Here is an 18,224-nt window from a genome sequence, read left to right as displayed (position 1 = left end):
CTGGTTCTGGTTTTGAAACTCAAGAATCCCCAAACTGCCATGCTGACTGGCAGCGCTCCAGTGAATCAGACCTTCACCCAGCTGGACACAAGGAGGAACCGCAGCTCAACATCAGAGCCGTTACATACTACAGGAGGCTCTGGGAGTTATTTACATCCCTTACATTATTTGGTTTGCTAGTTTTGCCCCCTTTTCTCTTCTTTACCAAGGCTTACCAAGATAAAGTTGTGTTGAGAGGTAGATGTATATCAGTTACATGTAAATGAGGGTGGACATTTTAATGTCTTGCTAACCTGGGCAAAGAATTCATAGACGAGTGGGGGGGGGAGCAAAATAGCTTCACTAGTTGAAACTGAAACTCCATCTCATGGTTATGAGTATCAAGTCAAGTAGGTTTTATTCAACTTGAAATTCATAACCATGACATGAACAAGGCTCAGCGTTTTCGGTTTTTATTTTTCAAAGCCATCCAGCATGCTGAATTTCGCCACAAGAGGACGCTGTTACATAACTTCACATGAACAGGAACAACTTTTGGATCTGTGGAAACATAAAATCCGGGTGAAAATCAGTTTAAACCAATCTGCTCCTTTTAAAAAATCTGGGTATTTTTTGGTGAAAATTGGTAAAAACCAAAAACGCTGAGCCTTGGACATGAAGTATGACATGAAGTATGACATGAAGGAGCCAGCTTATATTAGAGCAAGCCAACTGGAAAGGAACTCTAGATACTACAGGATTACTTTTACTTTATGGATTCTCCAGGATCACCACCTTGCCGTGGTGGAGAAGCTTGCATGTACCAATGATCCCAAGAGCTATGTCGTCCGGAGCTTGGCTCCTGGTAGGGTCACCCAAAGCAGATGGGTCAAGGGGGGGTTCCAGAAGAAGCGCGATCCAACAAAGACCTCAACGGTAGAACAGGCAGAAGATGTCCCCGGGTCACAATGGCAGTGAAGGTGGATGAAGGCTGCAACAGAGGGTGGTCCCCAGTCGTCTTGGTTCTCCATGCCATTGGACTCTGGCCACCCCCTGCCAAGGACCGTGTGGTGGCTGCAAGCGCATAAGCCACTCCACGTAAAAAGCTGCCACGCACAGGCGTCCTCCCATTATACAGCTCCAGGATCGGCCTCTATGCCCACCTGAAGACCCAACAGTCACATTCGACCCTGAGTGACCACCGATGATGATGATGATGATGACTTTATGGATTACATTCTAATATACTATTCAAATGAGTCAACTTATTTTGATAGATGGTAAACATACTGGGTGAGAGGTTATGGATGAAATTGCTTTTTTTTTTTTAAATGTGAAGCAATACGTGGATTTGGAAAAGAACACACTTCCTCACTTATTCACACACTTATTGTTACCAAGTCAATCTCTGTGAAGATGGGGCCCAAGAAACAAAACATCGAATGCGGGGCTTAAAGTTAAAATGTGTTCAGCGAGGTTCGAAAATGAAAACAAAGAAATCACAATTTGTTTTTCATCAAGTACGTGAAAATTAACAACTCAGTGTTAAGCCTCCTGTGAGTGATCAATCACACCACTTTTTGTCCTGCTATGAACTGCTAGCAATTCTTTCATGAAATATGCCATCATAAGCCCGATAACTACTGAACACATATAGAATAAAGCCGTGTCTCCATCAGAGACGTCTTTCAAAGAAACATCTCTAGTGTTGGAGGTGAGTGCTTGGATAGCGGTGTGTGAAAAGCAGGTCCTGACTGCTGGGAGGAGATGCTCCATTGCAGTTTCTAAACATGAGAAATCTCATGACTAAAGAAATAATTCCTTCTTCTTTCTCTCTATTCATATCTTGACAATATGCATGTAGCATGCCAAACCAACAGGTTTTTTCTTTTATTATCGCTAATTATGGATGGCCTGGCGGCCTGTCCAGGGTATCTCCCTGTCTGCTGCCCAGTGACTGCTGGGATAGGTTCCAGCATCCCTGCGACCCTGAGAGCAGGATAAGCAGTTTGGATAATTGATGGATAGATTCATTGTCCTTTATTTATTTTCATTTCTCCTCTCTGCTTTGACAAAGCAGATTTCAACTCTGCTCCCACCCCTCCTTCATCCTTTTTGGTAGGTGAACGAGAAATGACACTGATGAGCCGAAGTTGAAATTATTTCATCTTTGGAAATGGTTGGAGGACTCGTGGTGCTAGGCTCCAAAAAGATGTCAGGTCCCTGCATTGGGTCAAGCATAATAATAATAATCATTACATTTATACAGCGCTTTTCTAGACACCCAAAGCGATTCACATAGAAAGGGGTAACTCGCCTCAACCACCACCAATGTGTAACACCCACCTGGGAGATGCACAGCAGCCAATTTGCACCAGAACGCTCACCACACATCAGTTTGAGGTGGAGAGGGAGAAATCAGTGAGCCACCAATTACACGTGGGGATGATTAGGTGGTCAGATGGTGAGAGCCAGGTTGGGAATTTTGCCAGGACACCAGGGAAACCCCCTACTCTTTACGATAAGTGCCATGGGATCTTTAATGACGACAGTGAGTCAGGGCTGTGGTTTAACGTCTCATCCAAAGGACGGCATCTCCTACAGCACAGTGTCCACATTGGGATTTGATATTTGTTGTTTTTATTGTTGTTGTTATTCATCCGTCGCAGCAACGAGGACCATCTAGTCATCCTGTGATGGATGACTGATGACTTATGCAATGATTAAAGTGAGGAACAACTGCGCATCATCAACCCCACTCTCTCGTCTGAGACCACCTACTACCAGTGGCAAGACTAGCAAGACGACTGGCAATGGAGATGTTGTTTTTATTAGGACCAGAGGGAAGACTGCCCCCTGGCAGCCTAACAACACCACTTCCAGCAGCAACTCAGTTTTCCCAGGCCAGGAGGTCTCCCATCCAAGTACTAGCCAAGCCCATACCTGCTAAGCTTCCGTTATTTGGCAGGGCCAGGGTACATGTCGGTATGGCTGCCGGCATGTTCAAAGCATGATGTTTTTCCAAGTCTCCTGTGGACACACAGCCTTCATCTACTGAACACAAATTCTCCCAGTACTGACTCAGACACTACAATAATGAGTAATACTTTCCATGTCACCGTCTGTCCTTGTTTAAAACTTTAAAACTCGTCCTTGCTTCTTTACAGAGTGCACATTAGGGCAGTGATACTCAATCATGTGCCATGGAGGGACATGTGTATGCAGTTTTGGTTGGGGTGCAAACTGCTGAAGTGAGCTGGTTTGAGAACAGGTGGAGAAAGCTCAGGAGGAAAGGTCTAGTCATACCCAGGTGCTTGGAAAAAGACAACAGCGCACGCACACACGCACACTTTTTCTCTCACTCGAAACAAGTCTATTTGGTGCATTACCAAATTGGAGGAATTTCAAATAATACTGTAATTCAAATAATACTGTAATTGAATTTAATAAAACTATTAGAGAGGTTGCTTTTGGAGTTGAGGTCTAAGAGCAGAAACGAAAGTCAGCCCTTTTTACTGCGGTGCGGCTCTAATTGGGCTGAGAAAATATGCTTTTGTATCAAATGTGTTGTTTTGAACAATTAAGTGCTACCTATCATTCTAAAAATAATCAGACCAGGGAGACTGAGAAGAAAAAAGTGAGAACATGAGGTGGGAAGAGAGAGAAAATCTCTGTTTTTAATTGGTCATCAGGTTGCTGGCGCGTTGCACGGTGTGTGGCACGCGCACGCGTGTGAACATGTTTGCATGTGTGTGTTTCTGTAAGAGCTGTGAGGTCTCTTGGTGCGGTCTGAACAAGCTCCCCTAACATCCATTATTAGTTGATTAAAAAGAATCAGCCTCTCTTATGCTAATGGTCACATGTAGAAAAAGCAGAGCATGGTTGGGCTAGGGCTCCTTCAGCATGCCAAATTAAGGCTGCATTACTTATTCATGCAAATAAATGGAAAGTCTTGTTGGGACTGATTTCCATTATTGTGGATGGCTGCGACAACAGTGTATTTCTTATTTATTTATTTATTTATTTTTTACACAGAGGATAAGCGTCTTGTATCGGACAAGTGCGAGGGGATACTCTCTTTAAAGAGAACCTCTTTTTTTGGGGGGTCCCCCCCTTTTTTTCTCCGCAACTGAATCTGGCCAATTACCCCACTCTTCTGAGCCATCCTGATCTCTGCTCCACCCCCTCTGCTGATCCGGAGAGGGTTGCAGAGTCCTCCCATGCCTCCTCCGATACATGTAGAGTCGCCAGCCGCTTCTTTTCACCTGACGGTGAGGAGTTTCACCAGGGGGACATAGCGCGTGGGAGGATCACGCTATCCCCCCCCCCCCATTTCCCCCTCCCCCCTGAACAGGTGCCCCGACTGACCAGAGGAGGCACTAGTGCAGCGACCAGGACACATACCCACACCCGGCTTCCCACCCACATACAGTGCTGCTTGAAAGTATGTGAACCCCTTGATCAGTTTAGATTTTTCTGTTGTTTTACCATGATTTTCTTATTCTATTGTCACCAGTTTTTATGTATGAAATGTCAGATATATGTTTAAAAGTTGCATGTACTTGTTTAGTGGGACTTGTTTAAGTAGCCCAAAAACTACATGAAACATGGAATTAGTGTATGCGCAAAAGTAAGTGAACCCCCAGCTGCATTGGTTAAGTCAAGGAGGTAATAGACTCGAGTGAAACACATTTGGGTGCTTAATTAATCATTTAAGCAGACCAATGAAATGAGACATCCTTGGGAAAGGGTTTGGCCTGCACTAATTAAAAGAGAGAGGAAACCAACCAAACCACTGTGGTTTCATACAAATCAACAATGCCGAGAGCAAAGGAGATATCCGAGGACATGAAGAAGAGGGTAGTGATAGCCCATCAGTCTGGGGAGGGATATAAGACCATCTCCAAAAGATTCCAGCTCCATCCATCCACTGTAAGACAAATAATTTACAAATGGACGGCCGTCAACATGACAGCAACTCTGCCTAGAAGTGGACGCCCATCAAAACTATCACCCAGAAGCACCAGAAAAATAATAAATCAGGTAAAGGCCAACCCACACATCACCTCTAGAGAGTTGCAGACCTCTCTGGTAGCATCTGGGACAAATGTGCATGCGTCTACAATCAGACGAAAATTAAATAGCCATGACATTCATGGGAGGGTTGCTAGAAGGAAGCCTCTGCTCTCAAAAAAGAACAAAGCTGCCCATTTCAACTTTGCCAGAGAGCACTTGGACAAACCAGAGACCTTCTGGAAGTCCATTCTCTGGACAGACGAGTCCAAAATAGAATTATTTGGTCAAAATCCAAACCAACATGTTTGGAGAAAAGCCAACACTGCATATGAAGAAAAGAACCTCCTCCCAACAGTGAAGCATGGTGGTGCAAATGTGAAGGTCTAGGGCTGCTTTTCTGCTTCTGGACCTGGACGACTCCATATTATCCAAGGAACCATGAATTCGCCAGCATATCAACAAATTCTTGACCAGAATCTCCTGCCATCAGTCAGGGAGTTGAAGCTAGGATGAAAATGGATTGTGCAACAAGACAATGACCCAAAGCATTTCAGCAAAACTACAAAGGAATGGCTTCAGAGAAAGAGGATTCGCACTCTGGATAGGCCCAGTCAAAGTCCGGATCTTAATCCAATTGAAATGTTGTGGCGAGACCTGGAGAAGTTGGTACATACCAGATGTCCCTCCAACCTCTCTCAGCTGGCTGAGTTCTGCAAGGAGGAGTGGGCAAAAAGCCCCATAAGCAGATGCGAGAGACTGGTTAGTGGTTACAGAAGACATTTGGTTGAAGTAATGGCTGCAAAAGGAGGAGCCACAAGCTACTAATACAAGGGTTCACATACTTTTGCACATGTTAAATTTTCAGTTTTTGTGAAATAAACTACCTTTGTTGAATTAAATAATGAAAATATATCTCTTTTTGTGTGTGTGTCCATTATTTGGAAGGTGTGCTTTACAAATTGGGATTTGGACGTATGTGTAATAAGCTTATTTTAATGTTTTTTACAAAAACAGTGACCATGTCTGGAGGGTTCACAAACTTTCAAGCAGCACTGTACATGGCCAATTGTGTCTGTAGGGATGCCCGACAAAGCTGGCGGTAACACGGGGATTCGATCCGGCGATTCCCGGGGGACACCCTCTTTAAAGAGAACCTCATTTATTCAAACCTCAGACATCTGAACTGACTGATGTACCATGCAGCACAAAATAAATGTATTAGACAGACTGGGCAGAGGTGTTGGAATTTTCTCATTGATAAGTTCAAATAAAAAGCTTGTACAATGCAGTACACAGCACTTTGGGATTGGCATAAATTCACATTATAGGTGTGAGTGATTTGTACCCCAGAACTAAAACACATTTCAGTGTTCAAGACAGCATATCCCTTCTCAGCCACATCCAAGCCTGATTTAACGAGGTTCAACTTGCTTCTCAGAGGCAGTGTTTCTCAAATACAGGTTGAAGCACAAAGCAGGACAAGGGTTTGTCTCTAGTGGACCCCTAAATGATGAATGTATAGTGTTTAAAGGAACGCAGCTCAGGAGACTGGATTTTAGTTAGGGTCCGACGAAGAATTGAAATAAAAACTCTGCTTTGTTATGCCCTATTCCCCTACTATTACTAGGGCAATATAAAAAATAAAATAACCTACAGTTTTGCAAATAGAAGCATCCCAGTACAACCATCTTTAATTCTTAAGCACTGAACAGCTCCAATGGTAAAATTATGGATTGCAGTGACTTCCTTCCTGGTAGTTGTTGAGGAAGAGGAGAGCAGTTTTGTTTTTTTGTTTTTCCCTTTTTCTCCCCAGTTGCAATTGGCCAATTACCCCACTCTTCTGAGCCGTCCCGGTCGCTGCTCCACCCCCTCTGCCGATCCAGGGAGGGCTGCAGACTACCACGTCTCCTCTGACACATGTGGAGTCGCCAGCCGCTTCTTTTCACCCGACAGTGAGGAGTTTCACCAAGGGGACGCAGAGCATGGCAGGATCACGCTATTCCCCCCAGTTCCCTCTCCTCCCTGAACAGGTGCCCCGACTGACCAGAGGAGGCGCTAGTGCAGCGAAAAGGACACATACCCACATCTGGCTTGCCACTCGCAGACACAGCCAATTGTGTCTGTAGGGATGCCCGACCAAGCCGGAGGTAACACGGGGATTCAAACCGGGATCCCCATGTTGGTAAGCAATGGAATAGACCGCTACACCACCCACACGCCCAAGGAGAGCAGTTTTAATTCACTTTCCTAAGCTAGATGTTGTCTTGCAATTCCTTTTCCCTCGCCATTCCTCAATCTAAACACTGGTCTCTTTATGGGTGCTAGTTGCATGTATATGATACTCTCCATTGTTGCCAATGAATACAACTCCTCTACCTCATTCTATTTCTCCGATGGTTGGATCAGCTGTTGTGTTGCCAGACCTCCCTATTCCCACCATAATCTAGCAAACCAACCTCAGCACTAAAGGGCCCAAAACATGTGCGGGGGGGGGGGGTTTCTTGCACACAGAGACTCGCGTCTGTGCGTCCATGGCTGCGCATGTCAATACTGTAGGTGGATGCTTCTAGATGAACATGAGCCCGTTTGTGTCAGACATTCATGTGGGTGTGCGTCCCCCCCCCCTTGCTTCTTTATGTGTGTGTCTGTGTATGCATGTTGCAGGCCTCTGTGCATGTTTGCGTGTACCCGTGTACATACATACGTGTTTGTCAGAAACAGACAGTGAAAACTGAGTCTGTGTATGTGTGTGTGTGTGTGTGTGTGGGCTGCGGAGTTGAAAGGCTGGGAGTGACAGGCTGTATGCCCAGACCTCCATCTCAGCTTCACCACCCCGCTTCTACTGTTCACTGGGGTGGCTGGGCTCATTACTGATCCACACTGGCAGACACACTCTCTTTCTCGCTCTCTGCCTACTTTTTCATTCCCTTCTTTCTTCCTGTGTCACTGTCACAAACTCTCTTTTCGTTCTCCTCTCTCTCTAGCTTTCCTTTCTCTCTCTGTTCCTCCCTCATTTGTTCTCTACTCTCGACGTTCCTCGCGCTCCTTTTTCTTTCCCCGTGTCATTTGGTTGCCCCCCCCCCCCCACTCGGTCTTTGTTTCACTCTAAGCTCATTCCCTTTCTCCTCTCTTACAGTCAAACCCCAGCCATCCCCCCACACAAGCCCCCACCCGTCTTAACATGTCACACAACCACACAAACACATACGTAGTAAACACATAAACAAACATACACACAGACAGACATAAAATTGGGCACAAACACTTGTGTGAACTGTGCTGATTAGGGGTGTAGCGATCCATCAGTCTGGATCGATGTATTGATTCAATGATCGACGATCCGATATCACCGATGCAAAGTGAAAACATCGATCCATATCATCATCTATAAGATACGCCTAGGACATGAAAATTTTAAAGCTCAATATCTCTAAACCACGGAGCACACAGACTGACGCTTGTAAATCCAAGGTGATGAAGCAGAGATGTTCAAGGTGATGAAGCACAGATGTGCGTGGATCATGTTCATACTTGAAAGCTCATCAAGGGCTCTTTAAGAAAACATTTGCTCTGAAACAAGAGCAATGTGGCACTTTATAGTGAACAACAAGAGCTCTATCTTCATTATTTTTATCAAATCGAATAGGGTGTTTTTCATTTAAATGTCTGCAAGAGTTCAGTAATAAAATTGCCAAAATATACTTTATTTGCTTTTGGTGAGCAGGTATAAATACAACTGATTGTGTTAAATTGGCATATGATATCATCTCATATCATTTGCAGGCCCCTGAATTGAGTCTAATCCAAATTGTATCGTGGCAGACTTTATGATATCAGCAGATATAATATTGTACCATGATGAAACTTGTGATTTACACCCCAAGTGCTGATTGAGGCAAGAGAGAAAAAAGAGGAAGGAGAAAGGGAGGGACGGAGACAAATATGTTGAAAGGACGAGAGCAACAAAAAAAAATGTGGAGACAAGTGAAAGACAGACAGGTGGGCTGGATGTTGAAGGAGAAAACAGGTAACATAAAAGGGGAAACTGACAGAGAGAGAGAGAGTGAGAGAGTAGGAGGGATAGAGATCGAGAAAGGTGAAAAAGAAGGAGAGAGAGAGCGAGCGAGAGAGAGAGAGAGAATGAGAGAGAGAGAGAGAGAGACAGAGAAGGAAAAGAGGTTGGATTCCAATTACTTATCTGTGCCCACAGGTCATGTTAACTCAGATAAAGCACCATATCAGCTGCTGAATACACACCAAACACAGCAACAGAGAAACTCACACACATCCTCACACTCACACAAACATACAAATTATCATTTGAAAGACAATGCTGGCTCACTAGAGAAGTCAGACCAGGGGAATGCCATACTGAGAAGTTTCTCCTACGATAGGACAAAATGATGATTCTGAACAGGTGCAGACAGCATAGGGTTATGAATATAACCACTGTTCCCTGAAGGAGAGGAACGAGGTACAATGCATATTGTATGGGATATAACGCCCTCTTGAGCCTGGCTGAAGACACCTCTATTCACGCCTAAAAGCGAATGATGCGTGGTGATGCATGGTGGCCTGGTTCCACCTTCTAGACCATACAAGATTGTCACCAGCAGCATCCCTCAGTTCAACACACCACTCTTCACTGAGCTCTTCTGGCGAGGTGGGGTGAATGAGTGTTGTACCTCATTTCTCTCTTTCGGGGAACAGCGGCTAGTCGATTCACTCAATACAACACATACTGTGTGGGATGTATATTCATGCCCTGCAGACCAAGAACAAACCAACCCACTGGGTTTAAAGTAAAGTAGACCCAGCAGAGAGTACAAAGTGTGCCACTGAAGGGGAGCCACAACATCTAAACAATAAAACTGCACCAAAGTGTGTGGAGAAGCCCAGCTAGCTGCTGCGTAAATGTCCAGGACAGACGAGGCCTTAAACAAGGCCCGAGATGAAGCTGTTCCTCTGGTAGTGTGTAGCCGCATCTCACAGGTAAACCCAAGGTGTTGCTGCTATAAGCCAGAGAAATGGCCTCAACTATCCAATGAGAAAGGCACTGCTTTGACAGAGCCTTGCCCTTAATTGGATTTAGCAAAACAGACAAACAGCTGATCACATTTACGAAAAGGCTGAGTAAGGTTAACATACGTGCATAAAGCCCTCACAGGACACAACACATGCAACCTTCTGGGCTCCTCTGATGTGAAAGAAGGAGGGGACAGTGGACTTAACTCAAAAGCCAATGAACTACAGGACATAGACATGAGTTTAGGAATATATATGTTGTATTAAGGTGTAGCATCACCATAGTATCCCCTGGTGTAAAAAGTAGGCATGCTGGATGTATTGACATAGCATGAAGATCCCCTACCCATTTAGCCAATGCCAACGCTAAAAGGAGGGATGTCTTATATGAGAGAAACTTTGTGTCAACTGATCACAGAAAGTTGAATCAGTTCATCTTGACATAACATTTATTGGGAGAAACGTTTCATCATTCATCTAAGTGACTTCTTTAGTCTCAACTGACTGCAGGTATCCCAACCTTTATAAAAAGCACAGTTGCACAATGACCGAACCAACAATCAGTTTCATATGCCAACTACCATGTCCATTAACTAGAGTTACAATGGCCATGTGTGCTATTCACAGAGAATTGGAGAATAGTTGCAATCGCAGCATTGTAAGATGGTGACAGAAGTACTCTTAGCCCCCCCCCCCCCGGTTTAGGGATGGTAGTTCCTTCTTCACATAGATGGTCTCTTGACTCCTTGTTCAGACCAGCATTCCTCCCTATTAAGGATGTGCACATCCTCATCCTTGAAAGAGTGGTCACTGGCCTGGAGATGAGTGTAGACTGTGGAATCCTGGCCTGACACGTTAGCTCTTCTGTGTTGTGCCATCCTCTTCACCAGTGTCTGTTTGGTTTCCCCGATGTACAAGTCGCAGGAGTCCTCCCCGCACTTAACAGTGTACACTATATTGCTCTGTATGTGCTGGGGGACCCGATCCTTGGAGTGGACCAATTTCTGGTGCAGTGCATTTTGGAGTTTGAAAGCAACTGAGACGCAGTGTTTGGAAAATACAGTGCTGCTTGAAAGTATGTGAACCCCTTGATCAGTTTAGATTTTTCTGTTGTTTTACCATGATTTTCTTATTTTATCATCACCAGTTTTTATATATGAAATGTCAGATATATGTTTATCAATTGCATCTACTTGTTTAGTGGGACTTGTTTAAGTAGCCCAAAAACTACATGAAACATGGAATTAGTGTATGTGCAAAAGTAAGTGAACCCCCAGCTGCATTGGTTAAGTCAAGCAGGTAACAGACTTAGGTGAAACACATTTGGGTGCTTAATTAATCATTTAAGCAGACCAATGAAATGAGACATCCTTGGGAAAGGGTTTGGCCTGCACGAATTAAAAGAGAGAGGAAATCAACCAAACCACTGTGGTCCCATACAAATCAACAATGCCGAGAGCAAAGGTGGTATCCGAGGACATGAAGAAGAGGGTAGTGATAGCCCATCAGTCTGGGGAGGGCTATAAGACCATCTCCAAAAGATTCCAGCTCCATCCATCCACTGTAAGACAAATAATTTACAAATGGACAGCAGTCAACATGACAGCAACTCTGCCTAGAAGTGGACGCCCATCAAAACTATCACCCAGAAGCACCAGAAAAATAATAAATCAGGTAAAGGCCAACCCACACATTACCTCTAGAGAGTTGCAGACCTCTCTGGTAGCATCTGGGACATGTTTGGAGAAAAGCCAACACTGCATATGAAGAAAAGAACCTCCTCCCAACAGTGAAGCATGGTGGTGCAAATGTGAAGGTCTGGGGCTGCTTTTCTGCTTCTGGACCTGGACGACTCCATATTATCCAAGGAACCATGAATTCGCCGGCATATCAACAAATTCTTGACCAGAATCTCCTGCCATCAGTCAGGGAGTTGAAGCTGGGATGAAAATGGATTGTGCAACAAGACAATGACCCAAAGCATTCCAGCAAAACTACAAAGGAATGGCTTCAGAGAAAGAGGATTCGTACTCTGGATAGGCCCAGTCAAAGTCCGGACCTTAATCCAATCGAAATGTGGCAAGCCCTGAAGAAGTTGGCACATACCAGATGTCCCTCCAACCTCTCTCAACTGGCTGAGTTCTGCAAGGAGGAGTGGGCAAAAAGCCCCATAAGCAGATGCGAGAGACTGGTTAGTGGTTACAGAAGACGTTTGGTTGAAGTAATGGCTGCAAAAGGAGGAGCCACAAGCTACTAATACAAGGGTTCACATACTTTTGCACATGTTAAATTTTCAGTTTTTGTGAAATAAACCACCTTTTTTGAATTACATAATGAAAATATATCGCTTTTTGTGTGTGTGTCCATTATTTGGAAGGTGTGCTTTACAAATTGGGATTTGGATGTATGTGTAATAAGCTTATTTTAATGTTTTTTACAAAAACAGTGACCCTGTGTGGAGGGTTCACAAACTTTCAAGCAGCACTGTACGTGTCTCAACTGTTTTGACACACCCACCGCATACGGAATCGCCACTGGTTTACGCTTAGGCAGCTGTTGTTCTTCTCCTGTCTTCAATCAGCTGGTGCACTGTTTGAGCATCTTCCTGGCTTTGACAAATGGCCCTGGTTAAATGTGGTTATCCTCATGCCTGATTTGGGCTTGACCCCTGAACAGAAATAGGACACGGCCTCTTGAATGGCACAAGATGAGGGCAGTGAGCTCTACAGTCCATAACTGCCTCTCTCTCCTCTCCTCCATAGTTAAGAGGATGCTGGTTTCTTCTGCCTCGCTGTGGTGTCCTTCATGAGGCAAGGAGGAGGTCCTTTTCTCCAGGCAGAGATGCGCAGGGAAAATTTCACTGGCTGCCTTGAAGAGGGCATCCTGGCTACAGCTGCTGGGACCATTTCCACTGTAGGGAAGGCAATGAGGCTGACTTGAATGTGCTGGGTGGTGGCTTTTGTCTCACCTCCCTCCTAGGTAGTGCTCTCCATAGTGCATCTGCCTGCAGCTTCCTACACTCAAACTTAGCCTGACTGGACTCAAACGTCTGGCCAAACAGACCCTCCATTGAAATGCGCTCATCCAGATATGCTGCCCTGTCTCTGTCAGGCATGTTCAACAACGTCAACCACAGATATCGTGTTATCACTGTGCTTGCTAAGTCCCAGCCCAGTGACAGCACTGTGACATGTGCAAAATATAGTCAAATAATGCCCTGATTTCATCCATCAGCGGGGACAGGGGGGCTGCCTGCAGGTAGTTTCGATTCCAGCTGCCAGAGACATAGCTTGGCAAGTCTGAAGGAGGGTAACAGAACTCAAAGCCCTGGCAGTGCCAGCCTGTGCCCTGTAAACTTTATCCAGCTGAGTGCAGGAGAAACGGCAGTGTTTAGAAGGCAGGACCACTGGACCCACAAGTTGTGGGACGGCGCAAGGTAAGAAGTCAAGGGTGGCTCCATGGAAGGAGGATTTACCAAGCCTGCCTTATCAGCCCCACCCAGATCCAGGAACTGTGCATTATCCAGGCACAGCAGTACGAGTAGACAGTGGTTTGTCCCAGGTAGATGTCAATTCGGTAAGGAAATCCAGAAATATGGGAAAGCAGTTTCTGACTATAGTCACCAATGGAGTAAGGAAAAAAACCCTGCAAGATTATTCGTTTCTGTGTCAGAAGTAGCGCAGGCCAGTCTACCTTCAGCTTGCTAGCAGCCCGGCGAAACAGGTAGAGAAAAGAGTTATCCGTAATGTCTTGGCTAACCTCTGCAGCACCAGAGGTAGCCTGATCTGTCTTCAACTCCTCGTGCTTGTCTCCAGAAAGGCTGTAGTCCATCTCCACAATATCCTCCTCCTCCTGATAGTCTGAAAGGAGCTCACCTGTGGTCATGAAATTTGCATAATCCAAAAGGAGCCCGCCTGCGATCATGAAATTTGCAGAGCATGTCGGCTCCATATCATCCATTTCCTGCTCCACTTTGTCACTTCAAGAGAGCCCTGCTTCTCTGCCCGCCTCAGCCTCCATATCAGAGAGGGTCTGTCTGGAAATTTCCAAGAGGAGAGGGTCCTCCTGCCGCACCACAGCTTAACCCAAAATCCATTGGCCAAAAGTCACACGCCGTTTGAGTCGTCTGCCTGAGCAGGCCACAGAGTGCACAAGCATCAGGCTTATTCAGCACTCTTCTAGCATGGATGATTCCCAAACAGACCGAGCAAGCATCGTGGAGTTTCTTGTGCACAGAAAAACCACAGCCTTAAGAACAAAGATGAGCGGTAGTTATCTTCTTGGAAGAATTGGCTTGAGTTCGCTCACTCATGTTTGCTGGCTGCAGCCGTTAGCAAAGCTAAACTAGCACAGCTCAACCACTGAGATGAATAAAACAAACAAAAACCGATATACAAAAACTTTCAAAAATAGTGCTCCGTGGAAAGCTGACTCACCAGTATGAGGCTGTTGTCAGACTAACCCGGTGGAACCCAGCGAGCTAAGTCGAAAGTTTTGCCAAGTTGTCTGCGATATTTATAAGTGTTCTTTGCAAGGTGAAGAGTGACAGAACTAAAGGATGCTGCTGGTGACAATGCTTTAAAGCCTAGGGGGTGGAGCCAGACCACCATGTGTCACGACTCATCATTTGCCTTCAGGTGCAAAACAGAGGTGCCTTTAGCCTGAATAAGCAGGGCGTTTTATCCCATATAATACATGTTGTACCAAGTTAATCGACTGAAAGGGAACCCGGTTAAAGGCACATTCTACAAAACACATGCATAATGTATTACGTGAAACCACATAACTATAATTTGGATGCATGTTTATTTTTTTTTACTTAAACGGTAACCATACACAATTATCTGTGCACTGAGAAAGATTTATGATGATCAATTCGATTTAACCTGAGGCTTCTTTTAAGTCACTTCTTTAAACTTAACAGTTTAAAAGCCACTCATTCATTTCCTTTAACTGTTTTGGATAATGTTTCTCTTGTTTGTATGTGTGGGTTGGGGTGTGTGTATGTATGCGTGCGCACATTTTATGTATGTTACAGGGCACAGGGTATTTTTCTTCCTCTTTGCTTGTTCTTTTGTCGTTTATATTCCTTTGATCTTGTTTGTTTTGTAGCCCTGACCGATTTTTGTGTCTTCTTGTGAAGCGTTTTACAAACTGTTTTTAAAAAGTGCTGTATACATAGTTATTCTTCATCTTATTCTTATTATCAAACTTGACAAAGAAGAGGATTACACCATGTTGTGCTTGTATATTCCAGCGGCTAGCGAGGATGCTTCTAGGTGGCTAGTACTGATGACTCCAATGTTCCAGGTGACCCCTACACTGAGAGAACCTGCTAATCCTTTCTCAACCTAAAGAGGGTGCTGTGGACTCAACGTTTAATGAGCGATCACATAACACTTTCACCTCAGTCTGCTGGCTGCTTATCTGATAAGGCTTCCGTTCATCTGATCACAGCTTTCACACCCTTTCCAGGCTGGGGTGCTGCCGTACAGAGGCAGAGAACAGTGCACTGTTTGCGGTATTAACTTCCTAACAGTTTGTAAAAAGGGAAGCCAGACAGTGGGAATGACAGGGTTTATATTTATCTATATACACGATATTTTCTATATTTCTGAGTCTGAGCACATAAATTCTGAATCTGAGCACATAAATTGCTCTGGGACTTTTGCAATTTTACTGTATCGTGCCGTTTGTAAGTGTGCCTCATGAAAGCAGTTGAGAAAATTTCTAGCAAGTTCTACCACATTCTAATCTTTGCCACAGCTTTCCCCCATTCAGTTACATGTTGAACTAAATGAACTAAATTAGTATACGCATTTTCACTGAAATCTGGAAAATAATTTCAATATCATCATGGCATTTGATGCAGAGCATTTACGCGGGCGGAGCAATGTAAAACGGTCCAACAAAGAAGAAGAAGAAAAAAAAAGATGGGCAAAACTTTCCTGTTCGCTGATTAAACTGACAAAAGAATTTTGCTGCCGGAACGCTGAAGCAGAGAGACTTTTACAATAGAGTACGGTTATAAAGGCAGGCAGGGACAGGCTGTTAACAAACTGTAAAGATGTGGGTCTGTATTTTAAACACTAGGGCATCTCTAAAATGAGGTGTGTGTGTGTGTGTGTGTGTGTGTGTGTGTGTGTGTGTGTGTGTGTGTGTGTGTGTGTGACTCCGGTTCTTCTCAGAAGTGAGGCGAGCGCCAGACAGTTGACTAAGGCAGGATTTTGGGGGTGGGTGGAGGGGTGGGGTGGGGGGTGGGTCAGCCGTTCATGGCTGCCACTGACAAAAAAACAAACTTCCTTTGGGTTTGAAGTAAAAGCACATTCCAAGGCTTTACCAAATACATTCATTCCTTTGGAATTCAATAATCACCTGCATTGTTTCAGTCGGTAGTTAAAATGCTATGCATGCGTGCAAAAAAATGGGCAATTCATGGACCATATGTATTGAAAACTGTTGTATCAGCACCGACATAAAACCAATTTGATGCTTGGTTAGGCTCACAGTTTTGACGAGCGATGCAAAATTAGCACATCTACGTGTAAGAATTTGTGTTCAATCCCTGTATGGATACGGGTTTAAAATGAGGATTAAAACTGAAAAGAAGAAAAAAGGCAAAGAAATTTCATCGTTGTTTAAGTATGTTGATAATATTAACTCTGACGGTTGATCGGCAAATAAAAAAATATTCTTCATCAATAAAGCAATTCCCTGACCACATATCTACAAAATATAATTTCAAAAAGTTCAAAACGAACCCCCTATAAAACTAACCCCGCTATTAATTGTGGCAATTTAAGGGCAACAAAATCACTGTTTTAAACCAAGAAAAAAAAAATAGTGTGAAATGACTTCACTTCCTACAAGCACGCACGCACGCACGCACGCACGCACGCACGCACGCACGCACGCACACACACACACACACACACACACACACACACACACATACCTACACCTGGTAACACCAACATTAACCCTGTTTGACACATTGGCTGGTATGTTTTATGGCACAAAGTCACAATCAGAGCTGTGTGTCAACAGGCTCTGCCCAGACATCATCTGTGTCAGGATCAAAGGTCAAGGCAACAGGAAGTGGCTAACCGGCCAATGAAGGGGCTGCAGGGGTGTAGCCACAGCCCTGGAGCACTACAACATGACACATGGTTCTGGGCTCACCGTGTCTAATGAAACACATCCAGCTTCAAGTGATTACTAAGGAGCCTGTGCGTGCGTGCGTGCGTGTGTGTGTGTGCATGTGTGTGTGTGTGTGTGTGTGTGTGTGAATATGTCTAGACAGCTGTGATTTACCTAGTGAGTGAGCGGCAGTGGTTTTGGAACTAAAGAATCGTCCCAGTCCCAAGTCTCCAAGCTTCACCACCCCCGTGGCTGTGATGAACACGTTGGCTGGTTTGATGTCTGGAGAGGAGAGGATAGCAGAGGAGAGGGGAGGAAAAGAAATGAAATGAAACAAAAAAGGACAGGACAGGAAATGAAACAGGAAACGGGAGGAGATAAGAGAAGAGAAAATCGTGCGATAAGTTTGGGGCAAAAAGAAAAGTTGCGCTGTGTGTTTACAATTTCATTCAACGAAACTCAAATAGTGGTTAACTGCCTCTCCCAGCAGCATCAACAGTTTAAAGTTCATGTAAATTTCACCCTCTCTTGACAATATTGCAACAGAAAATTTGAACACCAAAAACATATATGTACAGAAAACAAACCTATCCAACAAACCCAGCCAAAGAAGAGGGCAGCATGTAGAACAGCACATCATCATAAACTTAATGTTTAACTAAGACATACAATGCCTTTACAAAAAAAAAGCCAGTTCCCCCTTCAGCTTCTACCATTTACCTTGGATGGACTGGTCGGCAGGCCAGCCCTATAGACACAAAGGTCCCTGACTGACTGACTGACTGACTGACTGACTGACTGACTGACTGACTGACTGACTGACTGACTGACTGACTGAGCCACCATGTTAGCATGACTGACTGAGTGATCACATTTGACATGATTGGGCTGCCGGATCAGGTGACCAACAACATCACTGAAGTTACACGATTGGTCAGCTGAGTGCCGAGAGGCATCGGGGAGAGCGCACCGTTAAAGCACCCCAAATAAAAATCCCTCTGACAAAACACTCACTGGCGAATTCATCACAGAAGGACTGTGCGGCTTAAACCTGCACAAATAAG

The 18,224-nt window shown here is 44.6% G+C and overlaps 1 protein-coding gene across 2 annotated transcripts in view; it reads right to left on the bottom strand.

Annotated features, from left to right (window-relative positions):
• The window catches only part of nek7 (NIMA-related kinase 7), an 88,568-nt gene that overhangs the window by 21,218 nt on the left and 49,126 nt on the right, over nt 1-18,224 (bottom strand). For both annotated transcript variants that reach the window (XM_056275977.1, XM_056275978.1), the window contains one exon: nt 17,335-17,442. In XM_056275977.1, coding sequence (XP_056131952.1) covers nt 17,335-17,442 — 108 coding nt within the window. The remainder of the gene's footprint in view (nt 1-17,334; nt 17,443-18,224) is intronic.

This window comes from Lampris incognitus, chromosome 3 (assembly GCF_029633865.1).
Source record: "Lampris incognitus isolate fLamInc1 chromosome 3, fLamInc1.hap2, whole genome shotgun sequence".
Lineage (NCBI taxonomy): Eukaryota > Metazoa > Chordata > Actinopteri > Lampriformes > Lampridae > Lampris > Lampris incognitus.
The sequence above is the reverse complement of the archived record's forward strand: the minus strand, read 5'-3'. Positions and strand labels throughout refer to the sequence as shown.